This window comes from Sphaeramia orbicularis, chromosome 15 (genome assembly GCF_902148855.1).
Source record: "Sphaeramia orbicularis chromosome 15, fSphaOr1.1, whole genome shotgun sequence".
NCBI lineage: Eukaryota > Metazoa > Chordata > Actinopteri > Kurtiformes > Apogonidae > Sphaeramia > Sphaeramia orbicularis.
This window is the reverse complement of record NC_043971.1, coordinates 8,158,817-8,185,694: the sequence shown is the minus strand read 5'-3', so window position 1 is coordinate 8,185,694 and position 26,878 is coordinate 8,158,817. Positions and strand designations below refer to the sequence as shown.

The window sequence follows — 26,878 nt, the reverse complement described above, 5'->3', positions numbered from 1 at the left end:
ATCAAAAAACAAGTTGTTTTTCATTCTTTCGATTGTACGCACAAATTAAAAATGGCAAATGGACCAAATGTCAGGTTTCATGTTGACATTTTTGATATGTGATTTGGTATGACCCGGAAGTTCCTGACTTCTTGGTGTGTTGAGCTGGAAAATTGTGGGTTTGCTAGTATTCTGAATTGTTTTGGGTTGCCCTTATAGAACTAATAGAACCACAATGCACAACAGTTTGACATGGTTAACTGTAAAATCTAGATTGAAATATTCTTTATTATCATTATTCGTAACATTATTGCAAAACAAACTCCAGAAATTATTCACAGAAAACTGTCATTTTTGCTGATCAACATAATTATCGTACAAGACAAACCACTGAAAACACGGTGTCTTGCCTCTAGGCAGAACAAATCAGTTACAGCGAACTGTTTTTAATCGAGCCAACGGTCGCATGGAATGGATTGCCAGGGTTTTTGTTGTCGGAAAATAATACAAAATGTTTTCAAAGAAATTCAAACTTTTTTTGTTACACAAACAGCATGAAATGGAAATGAGTATTGCTAATATTGAAAGATGTTTCATGATTTGTATCAGACAGCTATTGTTTGGTGTAGGAGTACAAATGTATAAGTACTTATTTTGTTTATTTATTTTAATTGCATTGGGCTGTTGTATATGTCCTGTTTGTGTGTGTGTGTGTGTGTGTGGGCGTGAATGGCGTAAGATTAATGTAAAAATTTAAAATTGTAATGTAATGTAGAGGAGACCCCCAGGAAGAATAACACTGAATCATCAGCTGCTAATGGGGATCTTAATAAATGAAATGAAATGAATTCTGCCTAATGCCTTCTGCGCTAATGGATAATTTCGTGCTATTCAGAGGCAGCTAACGCGTTACTCTGAAGGAGGATGACATGACAACTGAAAAAATAGGCCGGATCTTCCAGGTGTTGTTGTTTTGTCTAATACAGTGTGTCCATGGCAGACGATCTAAGTAGAAGACACTTCACGTACACACGAAGAAGTCAGTAACTTCCGGGTCAAACCAAATCGGATATCAAAAATGTCAACATGAACCCGACATTTGGTCCATTTGGTTATTCCCACAAAAAGAAAGAAAAACATCTCATTTTTTGTTTTGTTATGGAAGTATATTTACTTTGACGCAGTACTCAAGTATAATACTGAGGTACTCTTGTTCAGTTCCATTACCTACAGCTTTATACTGGCAGGCAGGCTATAGCACGAATATTCAGAAATCAAGAAAAAAAAAAAGAAAGACAAGACTTTATGGATGTTTTATCTACTGTAAATATTAAGATTCATTAATTATTAAGGTTTAAACGTTTGGAAGCTACCTGGCAGATGTAGTCCACTATATCATTTGTAATTCTAATTCTTTTTATTACTATTATTATTTTTAATCGTATTATTATTTTTTATTTGCTTTTGCAAAATTCTGCCTAATGCCTTCTGCGCTAATGGATAATTTCGTGTTATTCAGAGGCAACTAACGCGTTACTCTGAAGGAGGACGACATGACAACTGAAAAAATGGTCAGGATCTTCCAGGTGTTGTTTTGTCTAATACAGTGTGTCCATGGCAGACGATCTAAGTAGAAGACACTTCACGTAACACACGAAGAAGTCAGTAACTTCTGCGTCAAACCAAATCGGATATCAAAATGTCAAAACCCAACATTTGGCCCATTTGTTTATTTCTACAAAAAGAATGAAAACATCTAATTTTTTGTTTAGACTTGTGCATGAATAATGAAATAACGAGTCATTTTTTTGTTTTCCGATTGTGGATTCTCAATTGAAAATGAAAAGAACAAACGACACACAGATTCCAACATGTCCATCCACCCCGTGCACTCGGTACCTTGGTTTTGTCGAACAGGGCGTGGTGTCCAGGAGCATCCGCCTCTCCAGTCGGGCCAACCTCCTCAAATCTCTCTCAAATTGCTGTGAAAGAAAAGAATCAATAGTGTGAATCATATATCTGATTTATTTGACTTTTATGGCACTGAAAGGAAATAGTGATGCCTAAAAGCACTTCCTGGTGGACACACACTCCTATTTATGTCAGGTTGTGAGTTTTTTCATATGAAAATATCACTGATATTTTAGATATTAAGAAACCAACATGACTTTCAAGTTTCTTTCAAGGAGTTGGAGACAGTTATGGAAGTATATTTACTTTAAAACGCAGTACTCAAGTATAATACTCAGGTACTTTTGTTTATTTCTATTTCCTGCAGCTTCATACTTCTACTCCAGTACATGCAGAGGTAGGCTGTAGCATGAATATTCATAAATCTGGAAAAAAAATTCCAAGACTTTATGGGTGTTTCTGTCTACCACTGTTAATAATTAAAGTTTCACTATTATTGGTTAAATGGTTTGGAACCCTATCTGGCAGATGTGTCGCTATTTAATTTGCAATTCTATTCTTTATTTATAAAATAAATAGCTTTTTTAGTCTATTATTATTTTTTATTTATATTGTCTGCTTTGCACTATCTTGTTTTTTGCACTAACTTACTCCACCTTAATTGCATTTACACTTTTTTATTGCACTTTATTCGGTTAATGACCTGACCATTGAATTTCCCCACAGATAGATACTTTATTCGTCCATAGGGAAATTTACAAACATTTGTTAACACTAAAACACCCAAAAACACGCGGCAAAACATGGAGCTACTGGAAGGGCTGACACTCGTGACGGCGCCAGAAGAAAAAAAAAAAAAAAATCCATTGTGGGATCAATAAAATCTAATCTATCAATACATATTTATGTAAATACCACATTTCTTATTTGTTCCTCTTTATATTTTCATTTTTCCACTCACTTGTGTTTTTTTTCTACCTGTCGTTTTCTCACTGTTAACTGAGAAATGTCTCCACAATAGGATAAATAAAACCTTACCTTATCTTACCTTATTTAGCTTACTTACCTTATCTCATTTTACTTACCTTACCTTATTTATCTTTCTTATCCTATCTTATCTTACCTTATCTATCTTACTTACCTTACCTTATCTTTCTTACCTTACTTATTTATCTTTCTTATCTTATTTACTTACTTACCTTACCTCATCTTACTTACCTTATTTATCTTTCTTATCCTATCTTATCTTACCTTATTTAGCTTACTTACCTTATTTTATCTTACTTACCTATCCTATCTTACCTTACCTTATTTATCTTACGTACCTTACCTTATCTTTCTTATTCTACCTTATTTATCTTACTTACCTTACCTTTCTTACCTTTCCTTATTTATCTTTTATCCTACCTTACTTACCTTACCTTATCTTTCTATCCTATCTTATTTTACCTTACCTTATTTATCTTTCTTATCCTATCTTACCTTATTTATCTTACTTACCTTATCTACTTACCTTACCTTATTTATCTTCTTATCCTTTCTTATTTATTTATTACCTTATTTATCTTTCTTATCCTATCTTATCTTTTATTTATTTACTTACCTTACCTTATCTTACTTCTTATTTAGCTTATCCTATCTTATCCTACCTTATTATCTTACTTCCCTTACCTTTCTTACCTTTCCTTATTTATTTCTTATCTCATCTTATCTTGTCTTGTCTTGTCTTATCTATGGTCCATGGAGTGCCAAAGTTACACTAAAGATATAACAGTTAAAGTTGTCCAACTCATTAGTTCCAAACTCCAATCTCTAAACTGTAAATATTTATTCTGTCTGTTTCCACTAGGATCTGTAAACTGTAATGTACATGTATAAGTGATAAGTTGAGGCATTAAACTGTTGATATTGCTCTTATTTTTTCTGAAGAAACTTAAAATTGTTCAGGATATTCACATTTTTCTGTAAATGTAAACATTTGCATAGTTTGATTCTACTTTTTTGCACTAAAACAAGACAAAAAATAGAATGTCATTATTTACAGGGTATTTGCTAGTATTTTATGGTCTTTCCTGCGTGAGGTCAGTACAGGGTTAATATCCAAATAAAGCAAAATACCCAAACCTTACCTTGAACATAATCTTGAAGCTGTCTGCCTCCATGAATCAAACTGAACTTTTATTCACATAACTTTACTGCAGTTTTTTCTAGTATTTCTTTGTCTTCATAAACGTTGGTGTTTTACTGCCATTCCATCTACTCCATTAATTCAGTGAACATTACAGTCTGCAAATGCTATTAATCATATTTACTTTTCAGCCACTCCTGAACATAAAAACTTTTTTATGTGATTTTTGAGTTTTTTTTTTTTTATGTATTCATTTAAATCCTTTGCATTCCACTCAGCACAAATTGGAATAAACACAGTTGGATGGAAATGCACCTTCAGCGGAAAATACTCTATTTTTTTACTTCATTATAGTTTCTGACAGCTTGTGTTTGGCTGCTAGTTATTATGCAGATTCCTTTTCATATTTCATATCAATATGAAATAAAATCAACACATAAATGGTGATTTACAACCCCAAATCCATAAAATTGAGATACCGTCGTATGATTTTTCCGAGCTCATAAACTCATATTTTATTCACTAAAGCACAGAAGGCAAAATGTTTAAACTGAAAGAATTATCATATGAAAAAAATAAGGTAATGTTGACTTTAATGGCAGCAATATGTCTCTAAAAAATGGGGATCAGGGCAATAAAAGGCTGGAAAAGTAAGTACAAAAAAGAAATAGCTGGAGAAACCTTTTTGAAACTAATTAGGTCTATCATATTAATGATCTGTTGTCAGGAAATGACATAAAAACATTTTAGAGAGGCACAGTTTTAGAAATGAAGATGGGGGGGATCCAGTCTATGAAAAACTGCATCTACAAATTGTGCAGCAGTTTCAGAATAACATTCATCAGACTAAAACTGCAAAGATTTTGAACATCCCATCATCTAAAGCAATGATTCTCAACTGGTGGGTCGTGACCCATAAGTGGGTTGCCAACCCGTTTTCAGTGGGTCGTGGGCCTTTGGGCAAAAAATAATGTTAAGGCACAACAAACCCCACCCCTCACACATATTATACCTTATTTTGGCATCAATCCAGCTGATGTCATCATGTCTATGCATGTGCTGATGTCAGCATATTAACTGCCTCTATATATGTGGCAACTCTGAAGTAAAATTGAAACAAAGTTGATGTTTTTATAGACATTTGAATTTTCGCCCATTATAAGTAAATGGAAAAAAAAAAGATTAAAAAAAAAAAATCATAAAAATTTGAACTTTGAACTACTTTTCCCAAAATGTAATCACATCTATTCTGAGACACTGACAATCTATAAACCCAATTTGGTATGAATTTAACCAATATTTTGCTGCTAGATTGTTAAAATCAAACAACAAAGAAACAAACAAACAAACCGAATCACAATTGTATTTCCACTTGTTACATTGGCAGATTTTTTGCTTGAATTAAGCAAAAAAAAAATCTGCTAATGGAACAGTGAAAATTATCTTAAGATTTCTTGAAATAAGATAATAATAACAATAATAATAATAATAATAATAATAATATAATAATATAAAATATAATAATAATAATAATAATATAACAATAATGGACTGGATTTATATAGCGCTTTTCTAGACACCCAAAGCGCTTTACATTATTAACCCATTATTCATTCGCTCTCACATTCACACTCTGGTGGTGGTAACTACATCTGTATCCACAGCTGCCCTGGGGCAGGCTGACAGAAGCATGGCTGCCAATTTGCGCCTACAGCCTCTCCGACCACCACCAATCATTCATACACTAGTGTGGGTGGCACTGGAGGCAGGGAGGGTGAAGTGTCTTGCCCAAGGACAGAGCGGGATTCAAACCGCCAACCCTTCGGTTATTGGACGACCCGCTCTACCACCTGAGCCACAGCCGCCCCCTTCAAGATTTTCAAGATCTACTGTCTAAAAATCAGTTCTTATATTTCACTGGAAAGTTCCTCTTTAGGTGATTCTGTCTTATTTTAAGTGTGATGAGAAAAATACACTTGGTCAGATTTTGATTGTTTCCAGTGTGTTTTAACTTGTCTCTCAAAGCACTGTGAATTGCCCTGTGTATGAATTGTGTTACACAAATAAATCTGCCTTTTGTTTGTTTCTGTTTCAGGGTCTGCATCAGTTTGTTTGTGTATAACCTTGTTCTGTTCTCCCATCAGGTCATCTTCATACAGTAATAAAATAATTAAATACAACCAATAGGGGGAATTGATCTAAGACTCAAAACCCTCTTAGATCAAAACTGTCAAGTAACTCCTGGCCCCAGTACACTTATACTGCAGACCAAACTGCAGAACAAACAGGGTAAAAAACAACAAAAAGAGAATAAGACAGCATTCCTTTCCAAAAACTCTAGAATTTGGTCTCCTGACTTCCAGATGTTTTTATAGACTGTTATTAAAAGAAAGTATCATACACAGTGGTGACTGACCTACCCCAACTTTTGTGGTTGTGTTGCTGCCGTTAAATTCAAACTAGATTTTTTTCCTTAAAGGTGCCCTACCACACATAATTCATTACTTTTGTGGTAATGTCTGAAGTTCTACCATGGACTCTGTAACATTTTTTTGTAGAAAAAACGCCTTGGTTACCAAGTTTCCATCCCTTCTAACGTGGTCTAGAACGCCTGCTGGAAGACTCAGCTTGATTTGTGCCAGTTCTCATTAATATTCATGCTAATCTGCATGACTCTGATTGGCAAACAGCTAGCCAATGACAGCCTGGCTTTTCAGCATCCTTCACCCTGCACAATAAGTTGAGCAGGGGTGTCGAACTCATTTAGTTCAGGGGCCACATTCAGCTTAATTTGATCTGAAATGGGCTGGACCAGTAAAATAATAACGTAATAATATATAAATAATGTCAACTCCAAATTTTCTCTTTTTAGAGCAAAAAAAGTAAATTTACATTATGAACAGGTTTACATCTACAAACTATCCTCTCAAAAGATGTGAACAACATGAACAAACTGAAAAAATAAGTGTAATTTGAACATATTCTGCCTCAGTTTATCATTTGCACATGTACATTATAACTTACAGATCACAGTGGATCTAAATACACAAAACACTGAGTAACAGGCAGAATATTGTTAAAATTGTACGTTCTCGTAAGACATTTCAAGCTATTTGCATTTTTTGCAAAATTATACTTTGTTTTAGTGTAAATATATGAAAATATTTACATTTACAAAGAGAAACATTTGGAGTTGTCATTTTTATGTTATTATGATAGTATTTTACTGATCTGACCCACTGGAGATTGAATTGGTCTGAATGTGGAACCTGAACTAAAAGGACTGTTAATATCTTAGTGTAATTTTTGCATTTCACAAATTCATCCCAAGGGCCAGACTGGACTCTTTGGCGGGCCGGATTTGGCACCCGGGCCGCATGTTTGACACCTGTGAAGTAGAGGAACTGGCAAAAATGAAAGTGAAACTTAATACGTTTTGGATGTCTGACTCCTGGCTTCTATGCCTCTCTTGTACGGGGGACCTTACACAGATTTTGTACAACTTCTAACCTAACCACTGGGCCCCCTCCACTGCTCTATACTCTCAGACAGAGGAGGTAGAGGTTCATTTTCAGATTCACTACATAATGCAAACACCTATGGACTGAAAATATTTTTAAAAAAAAACAAAAAAAAAACCTAAAGACAGTTTTGTCTGGCAGGACACCTTTAAAATGTTAAAACGATAGATTTTCTTTAACATTTGATATGTCATCTGTGTTCTATTTTGAGATTAGCATATCATTACTAAAGTGAATCTGACTGAATCTGAACAGTGATCTGTAAGTGTAGCTGTCAATCATCTATTCGACTCCTACCTGCCTGAGTTCACTCATGAGTGGCCGAAACCTCCTGTCATAGGTTCGTTTTTCCAACAGCCTGAAAACTCCCGAGAAATAGGTGGAAATCTTGGCTCCTGTCAGACCACTTGAACTGCAATACGCTGAGAAGTAAGAATGGATTTTTTGCCCAATGACACCAAAAACTGTCAAGCACTGCAGCTTTAAGGAAGGTTTGGATTGCATGACTTCAGTGGAGTATTTCCACAGTTAGTGGTTAGTCAAAGATCTGAGTGCTTCCTCCACCTCTGGTTTGAGTTGTCTAAACTAGTGATTCTCAACTGGTGGGTTGCGACCTAACAGTGGGTCGCAAACCTGTTTTCAGAGGGCCTTTGGGCAAAAAATAATGTTAAGAAACAAATCCTGTGCTTTATTTTTAAGGAGGTGAGTACCATCCACACTTCTTAACAGTCGATGATAGTAATGTGCTGTAACGCTAATTAACACCATATATTTCACCGCATAAAAGAAGACCCAACAGTTAGTATTCATATTATGGTTAAACTCAGGTATGACACCGACTACGTCAAATATGGGCTGAATCCCAATTCACCCTTTACCCCTCCCCCTTGGCCCTTGCATTTGGCACTACCCCTTGAAACAGAGCTACAAGGGGTAGGGCACTGTTTTTCAACCTTGGGGTCAGGACCCCATGTGGGGTCACCTGGAATTCAAATGGGGTTGTCTGAAATTTCTAGTTGTTGATAAAAAGTTGAGAGTGAGTTGAGAGAGACAATCCCAATCAATAAAAGACATGACAACTGTGAGTCTGAAACTGAAGCACTGTGGTTCTGTTTATCTTTCTTTTGGTTTCAGATGCTGCAGCTGTTTCATAATTCATAGTTTGAGTTCTTGTTTGTTCAGTATTAATTGTCAGCCTTGGAAATCCAAGCTGGACTGACTGTACATATGACCAAGGAAAATAAAATTCTCACTTTGTGCAGTAATCTACACCTGGCTTTTATGCCTCCGTCCAGAATAATATACATTATATAGACTAAATGTCATCTAAAATTAACATTTATTTGCAACATAGTAGAGCAAACTATTACATAACCAAAAATAGATTCATTTTAGCAAAAAAAAAAAAAGTCTGTTTTTGAATGTCTGGGGTCGCCAGAAATTTGTGATGTAAAATGGAAATGAGCCAAAAAAGGTTGGAAACCACTGGGTTAGGGGTTGAAACATTTGCCTAGAAATGGGACAACCCTTCGCGACCTGTTACATCATCAGCAGTCATCGATGCAGCTATTAACAGATGTAACAACTTTGTTTTCTGAAAGCATTCCCCATGCCGTCAGCAGCTGGAACCGTCTGTGTTCCATGGGCTTTGGTCATCTTTTTATGGCTATCAACATTAAACTGCAGAAATGCGATCTATAACACATTGAAACGGCATTAAACGGTCGATCAAATGATTAAGTTGTTTACGAAGAAAATACGTACATTTGTGTGTTTCTTTCATCACACTGCTGCACTTTTTTGGCTCTGTTTACCTCCATCTTACCAATGATTGAACTGAATTATGGGAAGTTTCTCCTTCCCCTCTGTTCATAGTGTGGTCCTGAAAAATCTCTGTTTCGAGGCCTATACAGCCCTACGCCTTAGCCCTTCCCCTTCGACTAATCGAGAATCGGGACATTACCCCTTCACCTTTACGTGCAAAACGGAAGGGTAGGGGTAAGCGGGAGGGGCCAAGGGGTGAAATGGAATTCAGCCATGGTTTTATCTACATTAAGGACAAAAACCTCAGTGTGTTTAATTCTTGAATAAGTGACTGAATGCACTTTTAATTCTCAACTGAGTGCACATTTTAGTTTGGGTTCAAATGGACCTAATTTATTGTTAATAAGAACTGCTCCAAAAATTCTGTGCAATAATTGTACCATAAACAATACAGCAAACCGTGCAATAAACCTATGGCACGATCAGCATGTGCACAGCTGTAAATAGTGTATATAACTTTCTTGATCTTTGATTCTTGATTGTGTTTATCTTGATTCTGCACTTCTTTGCTCTTGTGTGCTTGTACTTTGCTGCTGTAAACCTGGAATTTCCCCTTGTGGGACTAATAAAGACATATCTTATCTCATCTCATCTTATCTTATCTTATCCCTTTCATGCATAGTGGTCACTACAGTGGACAGTTATTCTACAGCTGTTCTCTTGTATATTCATTAGCCTTGTTTGTTTTAGTTCCATATCAGCCAACACTGCAAATCATATCATTACTGTAACTGTGCTGTTCTTGATAAACCTGATCTGCAGTAACATGTTTGAATGTAAATCAGTCGCTTGTTATTGTTATTAGACTGTAATTAACACTTTTTTAACAAAAAGGTTGTATTGTTTTTTTTTTTAAGTGAGTAATGACTAGTATTAATGTATGTTAAAATGTGGGAAAACATCAGATTAGCTGCATTAAAAATTTTTTTTTTTTATATAGTTTTCACACAGTATATCAGTAAATACATTTCTTTGCCTCAAAAATTAAATACGAAGAAGAAATTGAAAGAACTGTAAAAGAGAAGTCCCTTCAATGTTTTGTTCTATTTACTTGGAGTCATACCGGTCATGATTTTAATGAAGAGCAGAGATATATTTGACATATTTACTACTGATTGCTAAAAAAATAGTAACAGTAAATTGGAAGAGTGTCAGATCACCAACGGTAATAGAATGGAAACAAGACTGAAACAAGTGTACACTATGGAAAGATGACCACATCATTACAAATGAAAATGGATCTTTTTAAGCAGAGATGGCACATGGTCGAAGACTATTTGTATAATTAAACTTTTTGGGTTGTTGACGAGAATTGCTCTTATAAGCCCTGACATGAGGTGTTTTGTATTTATATAGATGTGTGCATATGTATACAAATATATGAATATTTCAATATTTGGCAATGTATCTATAGATGTAGTATAATATTTGTAACAATAATAATACTATGCGGTGTAATTTATTTTTTTTATTTATGTCTTGTCTCACATGTTTTGTTTTGTTCTGTTTTATATTGTGCAAAAATCTAAATAAAAAGTTTAAATAAATAAATAAATTAAATACAGTCCCCCTTAGAATATCTTACCAATATTATACATAACAGTGTAGATCAGTTCTACAAAGTGTGGCACCCATTTTTGGACTATATTGGACCGGACCCCTCTTCTACCCTATTAAAAGGACTGTTGTGCACTTCAATGATATTTATAAATGTGACTCCCGTACATTGTAAGTCTGACCTACCACCGTCTGTATTAAGCTATGTTTTTGTGTTTTTATTTCCAAAGTAAGAGCGTCGTGTATGTTTTGTTTTGTGTCTAGTCTTTAGAAGACACTGTGTTGTTGAATGGAAAACAAAAAATTGTAATAAAAACAATGAAAAAAAATTAAACACATGGCGTCCAGGTGAGTGGACATTTTTGCAACACTATTAAAAAAAAAAAAAAATTCAATTGGTTTGTTTTTTTAATGCTTAGAGGAATAAAAACATTCAGAAAAAAAATCTTGACTAAGCCTCTCATAATTCATTCACGAAAGGGTTAAAGGGAATATTTCCACATTTATCTTTGTCACCTGCTGGTAAGTTTGGCTAATCATTAAACTTGTCTTCTGTGTTTTCATACTGTGATATTCTGTATTACATGAGGTTAAAAACAAACGATCATTTCATTAAATAAATTTGAGAAGTTTAACTTTTATCATTTTGGGTCGAGGTTTGTCATTGAAGGGGTGATAGTGGGTCCTGAAACCAGACCAGCTGAGAACCACTGGTCTAAACCACAGTGTCTGACATTAAAGCTATCGCTGACATATGACTTGCAGCCCTGTCCCCGTCCTTCGGTCCGTGTAATCCGTCATACCCTGGAGCCCGTCCAGCCCGAGGGTAAAGGCGAAACGATCCATGGCGGTGAGACCAGGTCCACTCGCACCGCCCTCCAGCCTCTGCGATCCTCCACAGCGCTGTGAGACCTCCCTCCACCTGGCCGCCGTCCAAACGCAGGATCAGAAAACACTTTGCAAAGTGGTCCATGGCCTCAAAGCTACGACTGGGGGGTCTGGTTGCATCGAAGGTGGAGGGGTGGTAGTCTGAGAAGAGCAGAATGCCCTGAGGAAAAGTAAAAAGTTGAAATGAAGAAAGTGGATTCAACTATGTTTTTAGCATTATAAATCTGTTTCCTATCCTTTATATGTGCAGATGTTTTATTCATATCCTGAAAAATAAAATTCATAATATGTGACTTTTGAGGAAAGCGGGGCAGACCCTGTCAGCAGGTAAGACAAGTGTCTGATTCTGACAGCTGGGAAAAAACAATCATTTTGTCACGGAGGATGATCTGTTGAATACATATTCACAGCTCCAACAGTCTGTGATGGAGCCAGAGAAAGTTATTGTATTTTTCACAAATACCTGATACTAGTGGTGGGCATATCGAAATTTGGGTAATTCTATGAAACTGGTCCTAAAAACAGGACATGGGGGCTAAAACTTCAAACCAGATGTAGAATAATGTTATGAAGCAAGTTTGGAAGCACTCTGGGTGTATTTTAAAAAATAAATATCTACTGAGATAAAAGAAACTATTTTTCACATATAACAGATTTTTATTGACGTGCACATACAAAAATCTGCCTGTAACGCGGTCAAAAGGACAAAACAATTACGCGCTACTATTTTTTCTAATATCTCTTTATTCTCTCACAGGTAAATTTTGGGAATTGAACTAATTATGCAAGGCAGAGTGTTTCACAAAAATGACCGCTGTTGCAAAATCATTCGTGATTTATTTGCGTTTAAATGTTCAGGTTCTGCATGTAACACAAGTGGACACGACGGGTTAAACACAAAACCTGGAATGAGACTCAGATTCGTGAAAAACCCACATGTCTGGATTAGAAAAACCACTAGGATCGACACATTTAACAAGTGTCTTTATTTATAGTCTATATAACACCATTTACAGCCGTGTTTTCAGATCAAATGCACTGACACCCAGGTAGCTTTACCTGTCCCAATTTTGGTCCTATTTTTAGCCCCAATATTTGATTAAAAATTCATTAATTTTGGGATGGCTCAGAGGTAGAGTATAATTTTTTTTCATTTATCTGAGGTCATCATTAGGTCCATCCTGGGGGGAAATATGTCTGAATGTGTCTTTTCTTATTGGGTCTAAAAAGCTGGAAAAGTGCCAGATACCAAAATGCACCCAGTTTCATGGAAAGGCTAAGGTATCAATATTAATTAATAAATGCAAAAAAAAGTTCCTGTGTCACGTCTGAATCTTATAGCGTAACTTATTTCAAGGTTTTGTACCATCCCCCCTCCCCCTGCAGCATAAAATTGAACAAGTCCATCCATGTCATTTCTAACTTCGTTTTGTTATAAAATGTGAAAGTGTAGGTCTTGTTGAAAAAAAGGAAGGTCTTCGGTCTTTTATTCACATGTATTATTTCTTTACTTTTATTTAATTCATATGTGTTAATTATTTATCATTTATGTGTTTTATTTTGACATTTTTATTTCACATTTATATTCATTATTTGTTTTTTTTTTTCACATTTTAATTCATATTTATGTTAATTATTTATTATTTGTATGTTTTTCTACATTTATTTCATTGCTTTATAAAAATGGCCAACAAAGGTTATGCATATTAAAGCTGTTAAATGGACAGTATTTGTCATGTGAGATTGAAAATTGTGAATTGAAAAATACTACTACTACTACTACTACTACTACTACTACTACTATAATAATAATATAATAATAATCACTGAAAGTATCAGTATCAGATATCAAATAAACAGTATATGCCAAAAAAGTAATCAGTACCATATTAAATCATAAATCTGTGTTATGGCCCAGCACTACCTGACAGAACAGACTGAACCTAGAGCCTCTTAATTACAGAGAATGTGAAGCACTCTCTAACTCGAGAATATTTAGCTTTAAGTGTCTCAATTAAAAGAACTCAAGCCATGCGTCTAAAATTACTTCCTTTAAATAAGGATAGGTCTTTGGGATTGACTTTAAAAGAGGACAGCGGGTCCATCCTGTCCAAGCGAACGCCCAGGGGCTCTGACAGCCAAACACGGTCACCTTTTATCTTTAGCCCAGTTTTCATGCCAGCCAAAAACGTCCACTAGCAGAGGATCAGAGCATGCACACAAGCCCCGAGAAGGTTGAAAGGACTGAAATACAAGGTAAGTAGGAAGAGAGATGTTGAACGGACCTCAGCACACAGTGTAAACTCTGACATTTAACTACAAAAGCACTTCAAAGCAAAAATTAGACTGAAACACATGCACTGTTTCAGCATCACACTGAGCCTGTTTACATACTGACGAAAACTCAGTTATCAGGTTATTCATGTGAACATGTAAACAGCATAATCGGATTATGAGAAATTAGATTAACACCTGCATTTCTATCCAATCCTCCAATGTTTTCATTAGGGAGGGGAATCAATAAGAATATTACACTGGGTTACAAAAAAATAATTTTTGCAAGTTGTCTAGGTTTTTTCAACTGAATTAGGACCATTTTGCACCGCTAAATCCAAAAATGACATCTGTTTTTCTCAATCAGGTCAGGTTTTTTTGCTTCAGAGAACTCTTCTTGCCTTTGGTCCACTGACGCAGATACTCGGTGCATGACTTGCATACCATGTGTGGCGCCCAAACTTTATCTTGGTCACCAAGTTTAATACCAAAGTAAGATTGGTAAGCACCTTTATGAAACTTGTGACTTGATTCCTGTTAGGTACAATGGTGTATTCACCGCAGATGTAGCAGAATACGTCAGGCTTATTTTTGCAAGATCTTCTAGTCGAAGCCATTTCATTCACCTGTAATATTAAAAAAACATTAATCATAAATTGGCAAAAGTAAAATCTTCAGACCTCGTTTATTGCAAGAAACATGAAAGAATTTTGTATCATATGATGTGAAAATGCCCATAAATGTAAGCAAAAATGTTAAAAAGCCAATAGGCATAGTTCAGAAAGTTGACCTGATTGAGCAAAATTAATGTGATTTTTGGATTCAGCACACCAAAATTATCCTAAATCAGCTCAAAAAACTTCAACAATAAATTTGTTGTTGACCAGTGTAACGATTCCAATCCCATTATCAATTTTGCTTATAGATCCGATTCCTTACCGATTCTCATTGGGTGAGGGAATAAAAGACAAACGGGTGTGTTTGCATTAACTGTCTTTTATATTTCCATCTCTGCACAGAAAATTTAACATATAGAACACAGGTGTCAAACATGTGAACCGGGGGCCAAATCTGGCCCGCCAAAGGGTCCAGTCCGGCCCTTGGGATGAATTGTGGAATGTAAAAAGTACACTAAGATATTAACGATCCTTTTAGTTCAGGTTCCACATTCAGACCAATTCAATCTCCAGTGGGCAGGACCAGTCAAATACGGTCATAATAACATAGAAATAATGACAACTCCAAATTTTTCTCTTTGTAAATGTAAATATTTTCATGTATTTAGAGTAAAACAAAGTATAATTTCGCAAAAAAATATGAATAACCTGAACAAATATGAACAACCTGAAATGTCTTAAGGGAAGTGAGTACAATTTTAAGAAGATTCTGTCTGTTACTAAATGTTTTGTGTATTTGTTGATCCACTGTGATCTGTAAGTTATAATGTACATGTGGAAATGATAAACTGAGGCAGAATATTGTTAAAATTACTTATTTTTTCTGTTTGTGTTATTCACATTGTTTGAAAGGATAGTTTGTAGATGTAAACCTTTTCATAATGTACATTTATTTTTTTCGCTCTGAAACAGAGAAAAGTTTGAAGTTGACATTATTTATATATTATTATGTTATATTGTTATATATGATATATTATTTTACTGGTTCGGCCCACTTCAGATCAAATTTAGCTGAATGTGGCTCCTGAACTAAAATGAGTTTGACACCCCTTATGTAGAGTATGCACAAATAATAATAAAGGGGGGGGGGGGGGGGGGGCACCGTATAGTTACTCTTTCTAATAACAACAAAGGAAGTTAATATCTGACAAATGGAAAAACAGACCAAAAATGACAGGTTTTTTTTCCATTTTCTCAGACTGAATGTTGTCATTTTCAAGGAAAGAACAATGGGTTTGTACGAATCTTACAGTTCTACGAAATCTGGAGTTCGTACGCATTCGTGGACGGAGCATGTCTATGGTGTCCAGATTTTGTACAAACCCATCGTTCGTAAGACTCTCTGTGACCTTGGCATTAGGGCTCTTTCCTTAAAAATGACAACATCTGTTCTCAGAAAATGAAAAAAAACAGGCGTTTTTGGTCTGTTTTTCCATTTCTGTCAGGTAGTAACTTTCTGTTTTGTTATTAGAAAGAGAGAAAGAAAATCAATCAGTTTTTTAAATTTGGTTTATCTGTTTAGACACTGAAGAAGAAAAACGCCTTGAATTTCAATTTTTGTATTTCAAGACAAAAATCAATTAACCACTAGTTTTTTTGTGTTTCTGAAAAGAAAATCAAATTATCAAAAGATACACTGACCCACCAGACTGATATTTTTCTCCATTTTCTATCCCACTCCAGCCAACTGTAGACGTAATGCATTACTATATGTATATGATGTACCGTCCACTGATATATTTAGGAAATTGCTTTTTCCTTTCATACAAACCCATCGTTCGTAAGAATCTCTGTGACCTTGGCATTAGGGCTCTTTCTTTAACAATGACAACATCCAGTCTCAGAAAATGAAAAAAAAACAGGCGTTGTTGGTCCATTTTTCCATTTCTGTCAGGCAGTAACTTTCTTTTTTGTTACTGAAAGAGAAAACTATAATCAATCCATGTTTTTAAATTTGGTTTATCTGTTTTGACTCTAAGAAAAACACCTTGAATTTCAATTTTAATTCTTGTATTTCAAAACAAAAATCAATTCACCACAAGTTTTTCTTTTGTTTCTGAAAAGAAAATCCAATTACCAAAAGATTCACTGACCCACCAGACTTACATTTTTCTCCATTTTCTATCCCACGCCAACTGTTGATGTAATGTATTAATATATGTATATGATGTAACGTCCACTGATATATTTAGGAAATTGCTTTTTCCTTTGAGATGTGGAGTCATATTTTTATGCGGCATTAACGGGCAGTCTGCCAGACACGAGGACAGCGACTCTCGCAAATGACCGAGAAACCTTCATCATAAGGTTGACGTCGGACAACCATTTTTGTTTTGACATGTAGGGTAAGAGATATGCGAGTAGAGCCTGGGAGAAGCCGGTCTCTTATTGATCTTTATTGCTGCAGCCGTATCACAGAGCACAGACCTGCTTCACATCCATCAGGACTTCACCTGAAATCACACAACACACAGCTGAGAGAAATCTGGCTGCAACCGTTACAAAATGTTGCTTCTCACTGACTTTATTAAGGATAAACAGGCAACTTAAGAACAGGCCTAAAGGATGCTAGAAATGGTTAACCCTTTATCGGACAAGTGACTATTTATGGTCATTACTGCACATATTACAAGACAGTAATCGCTTTTCTACTGACCCTCAAATCACGCGAACACAGGGTGTACCAAAAATATATATACATTTTGAAAAATTACCCCCAGTTCCACTTTTGATAATTTTTGGAATTTTCTTTTATGGATTTTAGTAGGTAGGGGATTGGAGGATATTTGTCCAAATTTACAGACCCAGGTTTTCATGCATGAGTGAGCAGGGGCAAATTGTGCAATCCAAGGTAAAACCGGTTTGCGTGAACAAAACCATGTGTTTACAAACCGAGCCAAGAGGTCACTCAGGCATCTTCGGAATTTTGTCACGACGTGCATTGTGGGAAGCGAAGGCTCGCACAGCCACCTGACAGCAGCAGCTGGAACAGACACGATGCAGAAACAGCAGGAGCTCTCTTCCCTTTATGCATATTCCTCCAGCCGTTTCCGCGTTTCAGCTGTTTTTGCGTTGTGTTTCATCCATATAATACCATATGGTTGCGCTGCTGCTGTCAGGTGGCTGCACGAACCTCCATTTCCCACAATGTCTGTCGCGACAAAATTCCAAAGATATCCAAGTGACCTCTGTTTGTAAACACATGGTTTGTTTATGGTGGATGGCACGAAGAAACTGTTCACCGTAATGCAAGAGATTCAGGTGAGTAATGACAGAAAGACTGACAGATTCATGATACTGAGGATATGACTGAGGTTTGACAGATTTGATGAAAAATTGGTCACGAAAGTCTCCCGCACCTTCAAGTGTTTTGTGATGTTTCCTTTTTATTATTAGATAGTTAAAACCCAAGACAGAATGAGAGCAAAGTTTCTAAGTAAATACAAAATACTTAATTATCAAAATAAGTTTTTTCAGAAACAACAGAACAGTAACAAACAATTTTTGTGTCTGCTCCATGCTAAGACAAAAGCGGCGAGTCCAGCGACCTGGCTGTTGCCTCTTTGACGAAACGCAGCAATGTGTACAAGAGAAAAACTGACACTAAAGTATCGATCTCACCACGCTAGTATCAATCTGATACAGATACCGGTTAGATATCGATACTATGGATATTTGGATCGATCTGCCCACCACTACTAAAAAGGCCACCAGTGTTATTCCAGTCCATGTCAAAATGCCACATGTCACATGAAGAACGTCCAAGGGCCTTGGGGATGGTGCAGGTCGGTTTGACCAACTGTGAGGTGTCCAGGCATATGAGCTGGACAACAGCTGAGCTGGACCTGTCAACACTGACCTGCTGTGCCATTCTCAGGGTGAATGTCTTGCCATGGTCTGCCTATTCTCCAGACATGAACCCTATCGAGCACCTGTGGGATCAACTGGGCAGGTGTAGCGGCTGTACAGATGTGTTGCCAAAGAGTTTTTTCCACACAACCCTTTTTTTTTTCTTGTTGTCCAGTTTATTCTGGCACACTGGCACACATACAAAAAAATCCATACGTTAAATGAAAACCCTGCAGTCCGTCTTGAGGCTAAAAATAAAAAAAATAAATAAATCACAGTTAGCTAACTCCACGAACATTCCAATTAAAAAAAACATACTCAACAGAAAGCCAATCATGACACCAACACAATGGCACACAACACCCATTCAAATGACATAAAGAAAATTAAAAAATGTAAAATAAAGACAGGACCAATATGCATGCACTCACCAGGAGAGAACGACAAAACTGCTGCTATCTCCAGGGGTGCACGACCCCACTTTGCAGGGGTGTGGGGTTCATGTCCCCAAAATAAAATTGGAATTAACACAACAAAAGTCAGCAATGGCAAGTGGAATCCTACACTATATACCTTAACTCTGTTACACAGGCAGGTTGGCAATTGGGTCCCTGAGCCTGAGAAGAGGCAACAACTGGTCCAGGTACTGCAGGAGGAGTGGATGCAGATACTGCAGGACACCATACGGCGACTAGTCTGAAGTATACACCAGCCTGCATTAACTCTAACACAGGCCACACTCTGTACTGAAGGGTGTTAAACAGTTTTTTTGGCAGTTGCCATTTTCTTTTGTTCACTCGATTAAGATTAAGTTATTGTTTTGACCTTTTTTTAATTTAATTTTTTTTCATTACCTCCGCCAAGGAGGTTATGTTTTTGCCAGCGTCCGTCCGTCCGTGTGCAAGATAACTCAAAAAGTTATGGACGGATTTGGATGGAAAATTTCAGGAAATGTTGATACTGGCACAAGAAACAAATGATTAAATTTTGGTGGTGATCGGGGGGCACTGATCGGCCTTGGCAGAGGTCTGCGATCTCCGAGTGCTTCTAGTTTCATTTGTTTATTTCGAGCATTACAGAATACATGCAAATTCAAAATTCCAAAATCATTCATCTACACTCGAAAAGGAGTGGGAAGAAGAAAAATGTATTTAATCCCACCCCCATTCTCATCATCAAATAACTTCACATAATAATGTTTTAAATGCTCACTCCTGTCCTTAGACCTCAGCCAGAACAATGAACAAAACAGGCCTACACCAAATTAGACTAAACTCATTCAACAGTATTTACATTATAGAACCAAAATGTGTGTGAAAAAATAGAAACAAAGTACATTCCTGGTGGTGTTACCACAGGTAACATTTAACTGTCAACTTAGATTATAATAATTACATACCAACAATGGTAAGAAAGAAAAAAAAAAAAAAAACTACAATCACAAATGGTAAAGGGTAAAGGGCAGCACATACCAACAATGGTAAGAACAAAACCAGAAGGTAAGGGACAACACATGTCAACTAGATGAGGAACAACAAGCACACATTAACATTTAAGACAGAGTATTGATGTAACATAAGTATTAAGACCCTCTATCTTTATACTGGGACCAGACCATATGTTTATGTAACTATTTGTTTTCTCATTGTTGATTGTTGTCAGTGTTATTGTCTGTTTTGCAAAACTTTCAGATAACAAAATAAAATAATTCCATCAAATGTTGCCTCAAAGTGTTTAATGACTGTCAGTGTAACATGGCAAGAAAATGATCTTTATATATAATAAATCTGTGGTCAGATACATTTGGAAGAAAAACTCTAGTGATAATTAAAGTGATACAATCAAAGAAATAATATAAATATCATCATTGCCCAGTAAATGTTTCATATAATGTCAATGCTTGAACATCAGCAATCTCAATGTGCAGCACACATATCTTAAAGCACAACAGTATGTCCTTGGTCTTGTAGAGATTTGAGACATGTTCTTCTCTTTAAGTCTTCATAATATTCTGACTATAAAGAATGAACCGTCTGGTTTCTTTAACGTTCAGTCAGGAGCGCTGTCTGCAAGAAATAATGACATTTATTGTGGTTATTATTCATACTGAATGGTATGAATGATTTATTGTGAGGCTTTCAGTCTTAGTTATACTTCAATGATATTAGTTATGTGAAATGATGTGAATAATTCAAGTGTAGGAGTCGAGATGGAGCAGACCTGTTACGTATTTTCTAACATCATTACATTTTATCGTGTGTATATTCTGTATAATCAACCCCACTGTCCTTATATTGTATGTTCTTCCATGGATTTGTCATGTCATATTTAAGTCATTTTTCCGCAAAAGCTGATTCTGTCAAAGCAACTTCCATTAATATAACTAACAAAATGGGGACGTCCAGTTACAAGTGAGTGATTTTGATGTCGGGCAAGTGACTATTTTTGGTCATTTCTGCATGCATGACAAGATAGTGACAGCAACAGTTACAGTGAGGACATGAGTCCACAATCTCCGGTCCAATGTGGTCTCCAGGGTCTGTAAGGTCCACCTCTGCATGAACAGTGAGTGGACCTGCTTTGTTCGGTACCATGGAGTAATGGTACTAATGGACAGGGGTCTGGATCCGCACTTATTATGTTCTAATGTTCTAAAATACATGTTCTTTTCACCTTACATGTGCTTTTCTTTTCTTTTTTAATATTTACTTAGTGGATTTTTTTTTTTCCACTTACAAGTAAGGAGCCAAATACGGTAACTTTATTGACATTTTTTTTGAATTTTTGAAAAATTTCACAAAAACAATAAAGTCTCGTTATGTCCTCAAATAACCAACTAAGTTCAATGAGTATGTCGACATGTTGACAGGTGTCTGTATCAGCACTTATGTTGTTGTAATGTTCTAAAAGTGATGTTCTTTTCATCTTACATGTGTTTTTCTTGTGTTTTTCAGCGCTGCCAAACAATCCAAATTTTTAATAATATTAATCACAGGGTTGCTGTGGATTAATTTTGATTAATCACGGTTAAATACCATTCAGTTTTAATCTATATCAGGGGTGTCAAACATGCGGCCCGTCAATGGGTCCAGTCTGGCCTGCAGGATGAATTAGTGTAACACAAAAATTACACTGAAGATATTAACAATCAAGGATGTCAAAATAATTTTAGGTCAGTTCCATCTACAGTGGGTCAGACCAGTAAAACACTATCATAATAACCTATAAATAATGAAAACCAAAAATTTTTCTCTTTTAGTGTAAAAAAAAAAGTAAAATTACACAAAAATGTTAACATTTACAAACTAGCCTTTTACAAAAAATGTGAAAAACCTGAACAAATATGAATAACCTGAAATGTCTTGAGAATTTAGAGTAACTGTACCAATATTCTGTCTGTTATCAAATGTTTTGTGTATTTGTAGATCCACTGTGATCTTTAAGTTCTAATGAACATGTGAAAATGAGAAGCTGAGGCCAAATAATGGCATAAATTGTTAAAATTGCACTTTTTTTCTTAATAAATTTCATTTTGGTCAAGGTTGTTCATGTTTTTCCACATTTTTTTAAAGGATATCCAAATTTTGATAATAGAATTTTACTTTTTTCACTCTAAAACATAGAAATTAGACACACAAATTTTGGAATTGATATTATTTTTGTATTATTGTGTTATTATTTTAATCATCCGGCCCACTGCTGGTCATATTGGATTGTATGTGGCCCCTGAACTAACATGAGTTTGACACCCCTGATCTATATTAACCACGTTTCATTTTGCATGAGCAAACAGACTCAAGAAAGAAGGGAATATACACAGTAAATTTGCCGGTGTCAAAAATGCAGTGTCAAAGTATTTTAATTCTCTCTGAGTTATTCCAACAATGAACAGATTAAAATTTAACAAGATAACTTCCAGTGTTGGTGAAAATAATTGGAGTTAACAGGTTTTACACTGTCAGTGTCATATATTCAGTGTTAAAGTAAATCGACTCTCTCAAAGTTAATTCAACACTGATAAGAGCAAGATACCTTTCAGTGTTAAAAAATATGACTGAAAAGCCCATCCACCAACCTCTGTGTTCAAACTGAGTGAGAAGTTGGACTGTGGCATCGCCATCTTCCTCACATCGAAAAACTGCGTTTGTAATTTTGTGTAAATAAACTCTTGCTTTTGTTATTTCATCCATGCAGAATCTGTGTGCAAGAATAAAGTTACGTCGTCATGTCAGTGTTGGGTACGTGTTTTCAAATACCGAATTTCAAGTGGATAACGTGATATCGGGGTCGGTGGCTTTCATTTTACATGTCATTTTATGTTTACTTTTAATTACAGTATTTCATTTTTACTTGGAATAAATTGGGAACAGAAATAATGTTATCTTTGTTTGGCCCCTGCAGACACTGGGACTATAGTACATCATATGTTACACTGGTAGGAGGCAGTTAAAAATCAACACTCTTTGGAGTAATTTATTTATCAGCATGTAGTGTTAAGTAGGTTTAACACTGGAGAGGTTATTTCTTAACACTTAACTCTTCAGTGTTGAATGTGAATAACACTATGGGTATTACTTCTCACATAGTGTAAAACTTGATTGACACTAATTAGTGTAGTGTAGTGTAAAATATTAACTCTTACTAAAGTAAAGTTGACTCTGGAAATGTAACTCTATGTTCAGTGTAAATTTGACACTTTGTAGATAGGGACCATATGTCACTGAGGTAGTGTTAAAATTAACTCTTTAAATGTTATATAAACACTGGCGATTTTTACTGTGTATATGCACTGAACGCGTTGTCCACACTGGGCGACTCGTAGCCAAAGTGCTAGCAGAATATCCGACTAATGTTTGCCTCGCGTTAATGTGGTATTTTAAACTGGAAGTGCTTCGGTGAAAAGAAAACTCCTTCCTGCAGAGTGTGCAGAATACTTTGTTGGTCGACTGTTCCGTCTTGTTTTTTTCAATCAATCAATCAATCAATCAATCAATCAATCAATCAAATTTGATCTATATAGGGCCAAATCATAACAACAGTTACCTCATGACACTTTACATTGGACCCGGTCGAAACCAGACTCTAAGCCAATTTACAGAAACCCAACAGAATCCTCCAGGAGCAAACACTTGTGACTGGTGACAGTGGAAGGAAAAACGTCCTTTTAACAAGAAGAAACCTGGAGCAGACCCAGACTCCTATAGGATGGACATCTGCCTTAAACAGTTGGAGTTAAAGAGAGAGGGTAAAGGAAGGAAGAGAGAGAGAGAGACTGCGGGAGAGGGGGAGAAGGGGGGAAGACACATGGATGCAATTGATGCACAGCAAACTGAACTTCAGCATCTATGGAACTATATAATAAACACTATCCCAACTCTATGGATAAGTGAGCGATGATAATGAAGCAGGAGAGGGCCTTCCCTTCCAGAGGGTCAACGTACTGTTTAGTGTCTTCCATCTTCATGGTCGGTTCTGCTGCCTGTCACTACCGGATCCACTGCCCATTTGTTCATGTGCAACACTAACTCTACTTGGATAAACTGCCTTAAATGCAGTGGCAGAGACATTCAGAGTCATTCTATGCTGCAGATGGGTTAATTGCGTTCAAACTTTTTAATCAGATTGATCATGATGATGGATTAATTTGCGTTAATTTTGACAGTCCTAATTTTTGTATATACAGTGGTCCCACATTTATCGCGGGGGTTACGTTCTAAAAATAACTTGCAGTAGGCGAAATCCGAGAAGTAGTCAGCTTTATTTTTTACAATTATTACACTGGGTTACAAAAAAAATGTTTTTTGCAAGTTGTCTAGGTTTTTCAACTGAATTAGGACCATTTTGCACCGCTAAATCCAAAAATGACATCTGTTTTTCTCAATCAGGTCAGGTTTTTTTTGCTAATTTGATTTTGAAAAATTTGATCTTCTCACAAAATATAATAATTAATACCAAAATAAGATTGGGAAGCACACTTTATGGAACTTGTGACTTGATTCCTGTTAGGTACAATGGTGTATTCGCCGCAAATGTAGCAGAATACGTCAGGCTTATTTTTGCAAGATCTTCTAGTCGAAGCCATTTCATTCACCTGTAATATTAAAAAAAAACATTAATCATAAATTGGCAAAAGTAAAATCTTCAGAACTCGTTTATTGCAAGAAATATGAAAGAATTTTGTATCATATGATGTGAAAATGCCCATAAATGTAAGCAAAAATGTTAAAAAGCCAATATGTAGCATAGTTCAGAAAGTTGACCTGATTGAGCAAAATTAATGTGATTTTTGGATTCAGCACACCAAAATTATCCTAAATCAGCTCAAAAAATTTCAACAATAAATTTGTTGTTGACCAGTGTTATATATGTTTTAAGGCGGTAAAACCCCTCACCACACACTTTATACACTTTTCTCAGACAGGCATTAACACTTTCTCACATTCTCTCTTGTTTAAAACACTCAAAGTTCAAACCTTCATAGATTTTAAAAAAGAAGTACAGTATTATAGAATGAAACCAAAGATCAAAACCTGTTTCAGGCCCAAACATTTGTTTGAGAAATAAAAATATGGGTCGGCCCAATCTTAACTCGACCAACAAGTTAGTGGTGTGGTCAAGTCCAGTTTCTTTCATTTAAGACAGCTTGCAAAAGTAAAGTCTGTTCTGCCCAGGGATCTGTTTGAAACCGTGATCCATGCTTTTGTAACCACTAGACTTGACTATTGTAATGCACTTTATGCTGGGTTGAGTGAAAATGCCACTTTCCCGACTGCAGCTGGTCCAAAATGCTGCAGCTCGGCTTTTAACAGGGACACGCAAACATCAGCATATTTCAGCGGTTTTAGCTTCACTCCATTGGTTGCCAGTGCGTTTTAGAGTTGATTTTAAAATTCTTCTATTTGTTTTTAAATGTTTGAATGGCCTTGCCCCCTCCTACCTGTCCGACCTGATCCACCCCTATTCCCCCTCTCGTGCTCTCAGGTCAGCAGATCAGCTGCAGCTTGTGGTTCCAAAAACTAAAAAGAAGCTTCGTGGGGACCGTGCCTTTTCTGATGTCGCCCCAAAGTTGTGGAACCAGTTGCCCTTAGATGTTAGACAGGCTCAGTCTCTACCTGTCTTTAAATCACATTTAAAAACGCACTTTTTCTCATTAGCTTTTAATCAGTGAGTGACATGTCTGTTTTTTGTTTTTTTTTCTTTTTTAATGCTGTTTTTAACAGATTTAACTTGTCTTTGTTTTTATGTTTGTATTGTGTTGTTCTTAGCCCACTTAACACCCTGTGTTTTCACTAGTTTTATTTACTTATTTCATTCCTTGTTTTATGTTGGGTGTACGGCACTTTGGCCAGCTGTAAAGTTCTTAAAGTGCTTTATAAATAAAGTTGGTATGGTATGGTATGGTAAATATAAACGTTTTCCTATAAATAAATATGATAGCTTTTAGAAATAACAAATTAAATTTTAATGATCAACCTGTCTTTGGGTGCGACCGCAGGTGCCTTTGTCGGTGCAGAACGTTTTGTCGACATTGTGGGTTTTGTCGGGGAGAAAACTTGCAAACATACAGCACTTCAGAGTAGAGGTAAGATCAGGCCTAAAAAATCCAGCCCGACCCGACCCGACCCAGGCCTGCGGGTATTAAAGCCCGACCCAGCCCGAGCCCGACCAATTAACTTGATTTGCAGGCCCGAGCCCGACACAAACCCGAAATTTCATATTTTATTTGTGAGGACTCGGGAGGAGGAGGGGTGATTTATGATAACAAATTAAAGCCTGTCTTTTGTAACGAAATCTAAGTTAAACAAGACTGTATAAACATTTACATCTTTTATATTTCTGTGTCTGCAGAGGTTGACGGGAGAGTTGACGGGAAAAATTTAAGGCCGGTCCGTCATTTTTGACGGGTTGAAAATTGGGCCATAAACCACAAGCAGCAAGTACGTCCGTTAAGAATCTAGCGCGGCATCTTTAAGAGAGAGAGAGAGGCAGACAGCCGGCCCGACCCGACCTGAACGTAATGATTGACATTTTAGGCCCAACCCGGCCCGAAATTCAGGTCGGGTCGGGCTCGGACTCGGGCTTGGGCTTAAGATCTTACCCTCTACTTCAGAGTCCACACTGCTAGCGATCAAACTTTTACGTAGATTTGGCAAGAAGAACGCACTCTGTACTGTACAGGAGACACAGCACGGAGGAGATGATTGACAATGGTCTACCGTCCCTTAGCCAATCAGGACGCAGAGCAACAATGCGCGGGTTCTCCCTTAGCC

General features: G+C 36.3%; 1 protein-coding gene across 1 annotated transcript in view; it reads right to left on the bottom strand.

Moving 5' to 3' along the window:
* The window catches only part of dntt (deoxynucleotidyltransferase, terminal), a 359,425-nt gene that overhangs the window by 134,131 nt on the left and 198,416 nt on the right, over positions 1 to 26,878 (bottom strand). The window contains 4 exon segments of the mRNA XM_030156713.1: positions 1,879 to 1,904; positions 1,907 to 1,961; positions 11,724 to 11,827; positions 11,830 to 11,968. Coding sequence (XP_030012573.1) covers positions 1,879 to 1,904; positions 1,907 to 1,961; positions 11,724 to 11,827; positions 11,830 to 11,968 — 324 coding nt within the window.